This window comes from Nematostella vectensis, chromosome 1 (assembly GCF_932526225.1).
Source record: "Nematostella vectensis chromosome 1, jaNemVect1.1, whole genome shotgun sequence".
Taxonomy (NCBI): Eukaryota; Metazoa; Cnidaria; class Anthozoa; order Actiniaria; family Edwardsiidae; genus Nematostella; species Nematostella vectensis.
In genome coordinates this window covers 17,995,636-18,006,925 of record NC_064034.1, presented here as the reverse complement: position 1 = coordinate 18,006,925, position 11,290 = coordinate 17,995,636, and the positions used below count along the sequence as shown (strand labels likewise).

Here is an 11,290-nt window from a genome sequence, read left to right as displayed (position 1 = left end):
GAAGCTTTTCTACTATTGTTTATGATATAACCAACCAATTTCCATTCCCCAGGTAAATTGAGTTACAAAAAGAAAGTAAGAAAAAATAACAGTTGATGCTTTTTACTATTGTTTTCAATACTACCAAAAAAATTCCATTCTTGTCAGGGAGCATATGTCCAAAAAAGCTCCCTAGGTAAATTTTGGGGTTACTTTTCTGTTTTCATTTTTTCGCGCGTTAACTTAGGGCCTAACCGCACTAGGAGGACAAAGTTTGTCTGGCCGGGATAAACAGCCGTCCAAATTGTGTCCTGGCCAATCGATTGGCTTGTTAACCAGTAAAAAAATCGCTTTCACTATTCACTTTACCGGCATACTACAAGCAAGACAACGCAGGATTCTATCATTGCGCGTAAGGTGCTGTAAACGTTTATTGCAAGCAGGTAATTACTCGCTATAAGCGCTTCTTTACTAGTCTCAGGCAGGAGATCATAGGACCAGGGGACTGAGGAGGGGGGAAGGTGTGGCTTGCTCAACCAAAGGTACCATTTGGAAAAAGAATGATATTTGAAAAGATAAGGGGGGGGGGCGTTTACCCGGTGTATTATAGCCACCATCTTGGATTTGAGCAAAAATGAAAAACGAAGGGAGTGGGAGGGGAAGAGGAGAGAGAGCCTTCAAGCCGCATCCTGACCAATCGATTCCAACGTTTCCGGGCTCGTTCAGTGACGGTGAATTCGATGACATCAAGCGTGCTGTCGAGCGCAGGGCAAACGCCGCTGAACCAGAACCCGCAGTCAGCAGCGAGGAAAAGCCTACCACAAAGCTATTCAGCTGTCCAGTGCGTGAAAAGTTTTACACACTTGGCTTGGTTAGACCGGCACACACTATACGGCAAATGCGAGTTTGCCAAAGAAGGGGAATGCATATCTTTGCCCGGGGGCGGACTCTCTAAAAATGTAGACGGGGGTAATCGTCATATCTTTTAGGGTATAAAATTTCTACCAACTGCCATCTCTCATCTGTTGGAGGATTTTTCAGATTTTGCTATCTCTTAGGGTGTAAAATTCGTCCAACTGCTATTCCTAAGTGGGTGTTAAACGTTTTTTTTTTCCATTCTGTTATCTCTTAGGGTATAAAATTCGACCAACTGCTATTCCTAAGGGGGTGTTAAACGGGTTTTTTTTCGATTCTGCTATCCCTTAGGGGCAAAAATTCCTTCGACCTCACCCAATTTTTCCATCTCTTAGAGGAAATAATTTCTGTTGACCACGCCTAAAGTGCCATCCCTAACGCGGGTTACGATCAATTTTGCCGACGGTCACCCCCGTCTGTTTTTATCGGAGTCCCCCTTCCCGGCAAGCTTGGCTACCACCAAAAAGTAGTCGGGGGGAGGAGGGGGGGCGTACTATTAATTGGGAATGAAGTGATAGAATCAACAAGCTGCATCTCTATACAGGGGAACGCCGATTAAATCAGCGAGTTCCTATTGCCGGGCCATGTACAGGTGTATTTTTCCCGAAAATAACACAGGATGCGGAGGCTGCAGAGGCTGCGGAGGAGGCAGCCACCTACTTCCGTACGAGAGCTGCCATCCTAGATGAATGCCAACTCAATCACCCAATAGAAGCGAACGGCATCGACTTGTGCCACTTGTACTCCAGGTCCCTCCAGGCTCACCTTTCTTTCAGTGGCCACCCTTCCCACTATCTGCAAAGAGCTGGAGCTTCAAGTGCCCGGAGCAACCCGACGCAAAGCTTCTTTTGTAGCCACGGGCGCTCGTGGATGATATTCAAAGATGTTGTTGCGCAAAATAAATCCACGATTTCTTGGGTCCCGATTATATTTTTTTTCATGGTTACATGAAATAGATTTCTGAGTCGGTAATCCTGTGTTTTGTTGTGAAGACCAGAGTAAGTTTTTACACTACAATACTCTCTTTTACTAAAAAGGAGAACAGCTTACGGTGAGAGGCCTCAATATCGCAAATGTCTCAGCGTTCTTGTATAATTTGTATTTTTATTTGATCAAATTTGTAGTTGAACAAAGGCTTTGAAACTAAGCGAATTTTGACAATTTGATCAAGCTTTTTGTTTAATTACAATTTAAAACTGTACAAAATTCTGCCAGTATCGCTTGTTAATTAAATAAAAACATGCAAAACTCTCATTTTCTTCTTTTGGGCGTTTTTTTTAATAAGTAATTATCAGAAAAGTCTTATTGCAGTCATGGTGAGGTATTTTATGCTTGTCGCTTTGTTTGTCACCTTTTAATTACGTATGCATGGCAGCAAACAAAATAGTATCACGCGAGCCTTAAAATCGCAATTTAATGCAATAAATGCTATGAAATTATTACCATTAAATTTTAGTATTGCCGACAGTATATTTCTTTTGATTTGAGCGCTCTTTCTTGTTTTTCTGGAGATTTGAAGGCGTTGTTTGAATGCGGAAAACCCGATACAGTAGTCGGCATTTGTTTATAATTAGGGTCAAGTGGGGGTCATATTTCGGCTTGTAAAAAAGTCGGATTTTATTTGCCCCTAAATTTTATTTCACATATCAAACGTAGAAATGATGTTCTTTTCGATGAATGCAATCATTTTTGCCAAATCCACATCTCATCGGCGATATTACACGATCATTTCAAGGCTTTTCAAAGTTATCTAAAAACATAAAATTAAATAAAATCGCGTAAAATAATAAGGTGCTGACAGAACAGCTTATCTTTCAGCCTGGGAAATCCTTATTATCTATTCTTTAGGTTTATATAAGCTGCAAATGTTTTATCACGCGTTGCGAACCGGTTTTTAGTCTTTTTCTAACAATCACGAAATTGTCTCAAATCCGGGTGCGGGAGACGAAAAATTACTTTTCGGCTTCTATCGCCAAAAATATTTATCCAAATTGCTTCAAACTTTCACAGTATACTGAGGTCACCCATACCTATTACCAGTTTAATTTTGAGCTAGGGCACCCAAACATCATTTTTCCGAGAAATCTCGACGAACTCAGACCGCTGGTCTTAATGAACGGAGCATGCGCTCTGGATCTCGTCCACGATCGTGGACGGCGGTTTGATCAAACGAACTTGCGACCCATGGCAGAGGTATCTTTTCCTCGCGAACTCCAGCCCAGCGAAATACAAAGAAAAGAGGCCTCTGCTAGCAGGGAATGTAAACATATGAACAGTAGGAAAAGAACATTTAGTCTTTTGATCCTAGGGAAGCGATATTAAAGCAAAATTGATTAAAAAGTGTTGCCCAATGCAATTCAAGAGGAAACTACACAAAAATGTAACCAAAAATTCCACAATTCAAAAGATATTGTCCACCCCTTCTATAGAAAAGAAATTCCTCAATATATTATTTGGAGGGGGAAAGGAGGGGTGCATGTGGTTTTCTGTGCAAGAAACAACTTGGAAACAAAATCTGTTTATTTGGAACATAATATTCGTATTTACAACTTTATTCAATACCCATTACAGAGTTGAGCAATTTACAGTAAGGGACTATCAACCTCCACTTTTGATGCCATCTGTCAATGATATACTAGTCCAACACCCCTAAAATAATAAAGCAAAATGGAATATTACCAAAGAAGAATCAATTGACTGTCAAGTTGAGCATATAACAATATCCTAACAAAGTTATTATGAGAAGTGCATTTCATTTCAACAAAGCAGTTTTTTACCTAGTCCATTTCAAGATTGGATTTATAAGATTAACTCCACACTCTGTGAGGTATATCTTTATTGTAACATACCTTCAAGAAATGCAACCTCATCATTGTCATCGACAGTAGCATCTGAAAAAGGTGGAGAATGGGTTTATAGTTAACAAAACTAAAACCTACAAAAAGTAACATGAATGGGGCTCATAAAAATGTATAGCCTACTTGTAGGTGTTGAAGTTTTATTTGGCAAAAACCTGGAGTTTGCTATTTGCCCGCCATTTTGGAAAATACGGGTGTGGATGAGTAGGGCGAGCAGGAAAAAGTGAAGGGTTTAACTTTCCCTGCCTTTTGCTCAACCATGTCCAAAACAGTGGCTGGCTAAAGAAGTCTACAGTAGGCTAAAAAAATAATTCCTTAATACATTTTTTTTCCATTTTCTAAACAAGGATGTTTAGAAACATGTTTAGACTTAGCAACTGTCACAAAGAACAATAGTCCAGCGCTTGGGTCCTGACCTGGGGAGCTTTACTGTAAGAGACCAAGAAAGGGTCAAGGAGATTGAGGGCACTGTTGTTTTGCATGAGCAGAGAGTGGCACAGCAAGATTAAGCTAGCTGCATGCACTTTAATAGCCGTAAAAAATATTGTGAGAAACTTTCTTTCACAGTACAACTTTGATTCAGAATAGTTGAAGGTGAGGACTTAATGTTCATCTTATACACAATCAACAGTTTGATTTTGAAGGCAAGTTTCCTTGCCTTTGTTATTTTATCTACTCAGCAATGATCTCTTCCACCAAGGGGTATGAAGGGAGGGGGGGCACAACTTCAATAAGACATCAAGATAAATCCATGGATTTTAGTTCCTTTAAATTCCTATATACATTTAAAATTATTCTAAAATATTCATGTGCAAGGGGACAAGGGGTAGACAAGTCTACAGGTTGAATGCTCTGGCATCTGGATTAAATATTTTACTTTTTCACAATTCCCTGACTTACCTAAGTCTTTCTTTTGAATGGTCTTTCTTTTTCCTTGTATTGTTTTCTTGTAAGAAGCTTTGGCAAAATATTCAACAAACAACTCCTACAAAGGGACAATAGCTCTGTGACATATGATTACAGACCAACTTCTATTGGAAACATTAAAAGGAACACAATACACATACTCATATCCTTTCAGTTCAGATGTCCAGCTGTATTAGGTTAAGGCGAACCAGGATTAGAATCAGTCCCTCGTGATCGGGAAAATAAAATATCATTTGAAGTTGTGTCTTGACTGTTTTCTCAATAAAACTAATTACATTACTATATTAGCCTCCCGTGTTGTTATTTGGGGGAATTGTGGCGCAGAAAGGGGTTTAGTCCCTGGAGAGGAAATTTTCTCTCGAGGGACTAAACTAATTACGACAAAAACACTGACTGATTCTAATCCTGGTTCGCCTGTGGTTAAGCTAAGACACTTTTTCACCAGTCATGTGGAATCCTTATTATATCATATAAGCTTACTTATTATCTGGTAACGCAGGAGTCTTCCTTACTTTTTTATATCTCTTCTGTAATGCGTCATTGATATTTTTACTCACCGCTGCTCGAGTAACAAGAAATACAGCCTCTTTATTTGCGAGTTGTAAATCTGGGTCTAGTTTCATCATATTGCGCACTCTAGTTTGTGGAAACTGTGTCATTCTAGATGGTTTTTCTTCTTCCTGCGTGGCGGGATGTAGTTCCTCGTCGTTGTTATCTTGTGTCGCCATGTTTTCACTTTCTTCGGCCGCCATCTTGGATACCAAAAAATGGCGGGAAAAGACTAGAGTCTAGTCTGCAGACCGTGAAAAACAGGTAGCCTGACTATTTTTGTTGTTGTTCCTTTATTTTGAGCAACATAAATTTACTGTTAGTGTTGCAATCTTTATTGGCTTAAATAAATATTTTAGTATGGTCAACGATTCAATCCTTCTTCATAAGCTCTTTTTATGGTATTAGGGCACTCCAGTCCTCCATCTAAAAGAACAATATGTGGAAACTGATAATCATGTATGTATCCCTCATAAATTAAATGTGTAAAAAACACTTTGAAATTGTAATGTTTGAATTATCTAGAGTCTATGATCGTTTATGATAGTTGGGTCCCTGCCAGTTTACACATTGTATCTACAAAAGTTGTGATAGATGTTAAGGGAAGGGGGGAGCTTTAAGGGTCTGCAACGTAAATACAAGTGAAAAGGATGGCGCCAGGAAGAAAGAGTATGATACAGGGGGCATACAACTTGGGATGGGGGAAGGGGGCAAAGTCTCCCATCTCTCCTTGAATACCAAGGAGAGATGGGAGCCCTGTGCAGAAAATCCTGGCTACTGTACATGCCAGAAATGGCAATGTAGAGAGTAAAAAACAATATATGCAAAAAATCCCTTCTACTGTATAGAGACAAACATAAAGGAGAGGAATCACTTCTTCACCCTTCAATCTTTTATTGAGGAGACATATAAAAGTTGAGAACACACCAGAATTACACTTTAAACTTAAGTAAATTATCTGTTTTGCTTGTAACCTTCACTACCTCCCCTGTACCATTGATCAAACAATTCCCTCATATCTGAGGCAAATTTACCGAAAATGTATTACATCAGAAACAGAAATTTCAGTTCTTTATCTGGCTTAATATTTTTTAATGGAAAATAATATGATTTATTAAGTTAGTCCCTCAAAATATGTGAAAAAAGAAACATGGCTGTCAACCCAACTTGGACAGAAATCTTGTGAAATTGGGTGAAATACAGTAAACATGTGAAAAAAAAAAAACAAAAAAAGCCAATACTGGTGAATACAGATAATGTATGAACATTCTCACAAAAATTAGGCTTGTGATGAGGTCCAAAACTTTGTGACACTCGCATAAAGTGGGTGAGTTGACAGATATGAAGAAAAGACACAGGACTTTGAAACTGTCTGGTATATATGTGTAAATGAAAGTCCCTTGTATATACAATGTTTCTATTATATTTGTTACAGACGAACTTATCCAAGTCTCACACACAATAAATGATTAAGACTGATATCCAAATCTGTAAGTCTTATTACTACCTCAATGTTATTCATCATTCTGCATGCTCAAACCTATCTCGAAGACAGATTTTGAAAACAGACTAAAAGTCCTTAGCTTTCCTTCTCTAGCCAGCCTAAAGAGATGCTACTGATTGTACATTCTTAGCTGTCTTTTTCCTGCCAAACCTTGGTCTTCCTGGCCTCAGGGTGTGGTACACGAGATGGGCATGGTGCTTGTCCAGGAATCTCACATATACAGTACATATGGCCATACTTGCCAAAATTTGCTGGGTTTATCCGGCCAAGATATTTGGGTTGCCTACGAATCTGGAGCTCGCTTAAAAAAAAAAAGCAGAATTAGTTCCACATCAGAGTGTTTTCAAAGTGAATATTAAATACTCAATTGCAAGTCAACTAGTTCAAGTCTCAGTCAGTATTATACAAATCATCAAGAAAGCAAAGCCAAATCTACTCCTCATTTAAAGAAGACAGACAATGCTGCAAACAGTAAAACATGTTTTTGGTGACAAAATTAAAACAAACAAATAGAGTGAATACCTTTCAGTAGCTCCAGCAACTTTACTAAAAATCTCAAGGATTTCAGGTGCTTTTTTGTTCTCAACATCAACCATGACTTTCTTACCATCACCTAAAAATCATTACACACATTATCATCTATACCAACAAGAAACATAAAAATGAAATGGTGGGGTTTCAACCATGACTTTCTTACCATCACCTAAAAAACATTACACACATTATCATCTAAACCAACAAGAAACATAACTCAATGAAATGGTGGGGTTTCAACCATGACTTTCTTACCATCACCGAAATAACATTACACACATTATCATCTATACCAACAAGAAACATAACAATGAAATGGTGGGGTTTCAACCATGACTTTCTTACCATCACCTAAAAAACATTACACACATTATCATCTAAACCAACAAGAAACATAACAATGAAATGGTGGGGTTTCAACCATGACTGTCTTACCATCACCGAAATAACATTACACACATTATCATCTAAACCAACAAGAAACATAACAATAAAATGGTGGGTTTCAACCATTACTTTCTTACCATCACCTAAAAACATTACACACATTATCATCTGAACCAACAAAAAACATAACAATGAAATGGTGGGGTTTCAACCATGACTTTCTTACCATCACCTAAAAACATTACACACATTATCAACTAAACCAACAAGAAACATAACAACCAAATGGTGGGGTTTCAACCATGACTTTCTTACCATCACCTAAAAACATTACACACATTATCATCTAAACCAAGAAACATAACAATGAAATGGTGGGGTTTGGGAAGAATGTTAATGGAAAAAGGTAAGTTTGTGAAATTTAAATCCTTAAATTTTCTTTGAAATTTCTGTCCAAAAGGGGGCCCCCTTACTCCTCCCTTTCAACCCCACCCACACTAACCCCCTGGATCTGCCAATGTTATCAAAATCCTTTTGGGCATGAATTGTAAGAGAAGTTACACATGTCTACTTATAAGGGAAGGCAGCAGGCATGAAAAAAGAGAGTGATTTCCCATTTATGTTCAAGACATTTTAAGCTTTATATTGCAGCAGGTTCTCTGCTTTTAAGAGAGGACAAACAATTGGAAACCATAATCCCTTAGCATATCCATGTATGAAATCTTGTTTGCTTTAAGAAAGATTAAATACAATGGTTTGGTTGGATAGGGAGTACAAACCAGCCCCTGGTGACACAACCAGGGCATTTACTCACAAGATCAGATCAGACAGGAAAGGAACTTACCATAGAATATGTCAACCGTTGGGAAGTCAGTTCTGTCTTTTGCTGTAATAAATTGAACAGCATTGTTTTTGTATTGGATCTGGGGAAGATCTTTATAGATGAAATTTCTGTGAGAGAGAAAATGCATATATTAACGTAGTAACGTAGTTTGTACTCCCTATTACAATTAATTTATATCCACAGTGATGGTAACCCCTTTGTGGATTAACAATGTAGATGTAGATGTAGATGTAGTGGCACCTAATATCAGACAGTGCCCTATAATAATACAGCAGGACAAGCCTGTCCGTTAATGGTACGAGCTTAGGATAACACAGGTAAACAAAACATTCCTTATAACAATCGTTTACTCACCACTTTAGCCATCAAATTTTTGTCATCTAAGTCGAATTATTACGTTTAATAGTCAGTGTATTAGCTGTTAAACTCCTCTATTAGCTTATGTTTAGTACGCAATAATTGTTTAGCATTGATCTAAAGTGTAACTGGCATGATAAAATATATATTTAAGACATATATGAGGACGGGCTTGCATGATATTGAGTGCTTTTTTCGCGATGCACCGAGTCGTGGAAAACAGAACAATACGAGATGATTGTTACCTGAGTCAGCGCTTCGCGAAAAAACACGTTTGCAAGCAGACTTAGTAGATGGGAGATTGCTCCACTAACCTCAACCCCTTGCTCTCGTATTTATGAGTGTAGGACAGCATCACAGATCTCACATCTTTCTTCAGCACGACCCTGCCTGCAGACAGGAACTCTAGCGTCCGTCTGAACGGAAATTTACCCTTCGGCATATCGAATAAAACAGTTATTTCCTCAATTTAAGTTGGGAGTCCTTACACGAAGTCCGCCATGTTGGGATATGAGACCGTGGTTTTCGGTCAGCGGTTTTACACACAGGTAGACCGCCGCATGCAATCTCTTTCGCATGCAGCAGCCGCGCTCTTTTGCTTGTTTGTTCCTTTTTTTTATCGTTGGAAAATCGCTCCAAGCTTACAAGTGAGGACCCATCCTCTTAAATGATTTTTTTACTAACTAAGCGGTGATACTAAGCCATTATATGGTTCATCAGAGATTTAGTTTCGCTTCTTCTGACAATTTTTTTTAACCTAAAGCGTTTGAAAGGGACACGTAAGGGTTTGTGGTGACGCGGTTTTTTTCTTCAATTTTATTTTGAACGAGCGGTTTCGCGGTAATAGTGAGCTACCTGCTTTTTGGTATTTTGTGAAAATTTATTCCGCTTTAGGCAAAAGTCGATATCTTTACTGCGGTAGTGAAGAGAATGTACAACGCCGTGCTGAAATACAAAAGAAAGTTCAGTTTGTCTAAGAGCACATAACACCAGCCACATCACAACCCTGCACGCAGAGACAGGCCTGATAGGGGAAAGAAAGAAAGAAAGAAAGAAAGAAAGAAAGAAAGAAAGAAAGAAAGAAAGAAAGGAGGGAGGGAGGGAGGGAGGGAGGGAGGGAGGGAGGGAGGGAGGGAGGGAGGGAGGGAGGGAGGGAGGGAGGGAGGGAGGGAGGGAGGGAGGGAGGGAGGGAGGGAGGGAGGGAGGGAGGGAGGGAGGGAGGGAGGGAGGGAGGGAGGGAGGGAGGGAGGGAGGGAGGGAGGGAGGGAGGGAGGGAGGGAGGGAGGGAGGGAGGGAGGAAGAAAGAAAAAAAGAAAGAACAGACATACAAATTACCATTCCCAGAAATAAGAGACAACATGGCCGCCACGCATGCGTAATAGTGCACATACAATGTCAAAATGGCTGCCATTTATTATAAGGAAATGTGGGAAGACATCACAATTTATCAAATTTTCTCGTTTCAGAGATTTTGTGCTCACGATGCAGGACTCGGAAAAAAAACCTTGCCATTCGAGTGATACACTTTCCGTTCAAACGATGCCAGAGAAAGCCCTATAATTGTTCCTTGGACATTGCACTTTACTTTTGTCCGCTTGAGAGCATACAATCCTCCTACATTCTCTGTAATTTCATTGAAATCGGGCATAAAAGTAGTCGTTTAAAAGGTAGAACTGTTCGCCGCATTACAGGTGCAGGACTCGAAATTGGTAAATCGACTATCCTTCCATCAAATTGGCCAATAAAATAGGCAGTAGCGCCTTCCAATCTTGTTCCCGAAGAAATAACATTTGATGTAGTTATGCCTAGTTCAGGAACCATTATTGTTGTCTTTAAGACACAGACTGAAGCAAGGAAAACGGTGCGCTCCGCAAGAACAATTTCTCTCCGTTCGTCCGTTCTCCATTTTGTTTTTAAACGGCCCCACGGCGTTCTGGGATAGACACAGGGGAACCATAAAGCCTTTCTAAAATACATTTTTTTTTTAAAATTTGCGCATATAATGTTTTCCAACCTCAGCAAGACTGCCGCACTTCCATTATCATTGGACGTATCAAATCAGATGCCCCTTGCACGTTTAAATACCGCTAATACTACTTTTATTTGGAATTTTAGTCAACCTGATTAAAAACTTCTAGTGTAACAACAAAAGGGAAGCCCCTGTGCTGGCCGGAATATCGTTTTTATTTGTGATAACGCTGTTATTCCTCGCGGGCCTAGCAAAATGTGAGCCCAGAGAAACCTCTGGCTAATGTCCCTTATTTCTGGAAATGGTCACATGAGAAACATTCTATAAGTGGAAGCTATCAAATTATAAAGAAGGTAAGATTTTGATCTCGTTGTTTGCGTCCTAACCATTCTAGCAGCTCTGTCATGACACTAATCTACTTGCTCTAAAAGGTCATGACACTCCTGTAGTCCCCATTACTTGATTCG

General features: G+C 39.3%; 2 protein-coding genes across 2 annotated transcripts; both read right to left on the bottom strand.

Annotated features, from left to right (window-relative positions):
* Positions 1–3,396: 3,396 nt before the first annotated feature.
* On the bottom strand, positions 3,397–5,467 carry LOC5514420 (DNA polymerase epsilon subunit 4). The gene is made up of 4 exons (XM_001634554.3): positions 5,237–5,467; positions 4,653–4,737; positions 3,744–3,785; positions 3,397–3,543 (listed from the first exon to the last, which is right to left on the bottom strand). Exons 1-4 carry the CDS (start codon positions 5,429–5,431, stop codon positions 3,530–3,532), a joined length of 336 nt encoding a protein of 111 aa, XP_001634604.1. The 5' UTR covers positions 5,432–5,467; the 3' UTR covers positions 3,397–3,529.
* Positions 5,468–6,105: 638 nt separating this feature from the next.
* On the bottom strand, positions 6,106–9,379 carry LOC5514419 (probable 28S ribosomal protein S25, mitochondrial). Its single transcript, XM_001634553.3, has 4 exons — positions 9,169–9,379; positions 8,498–8,604; positions 7,255–7,345; positions 6,106–7,033 (listed from the first exon to the last, which is right to left on the bottom strand). The coding sequence occupies exons 1-4, from the start codon at positions 9,294–9,296 to the stop codon at positions 6,859–6,861; spliced, it is 501 nt and encodes a 166-aa protein (XP_001634603.1). The 5' UTR covers positions 9,297–9,379; the 3' UTR covers positions 6,106–6,858.
* Between the last annotated feature and the right edge of the window lie 1,911 nt (positions 9,380–11,290).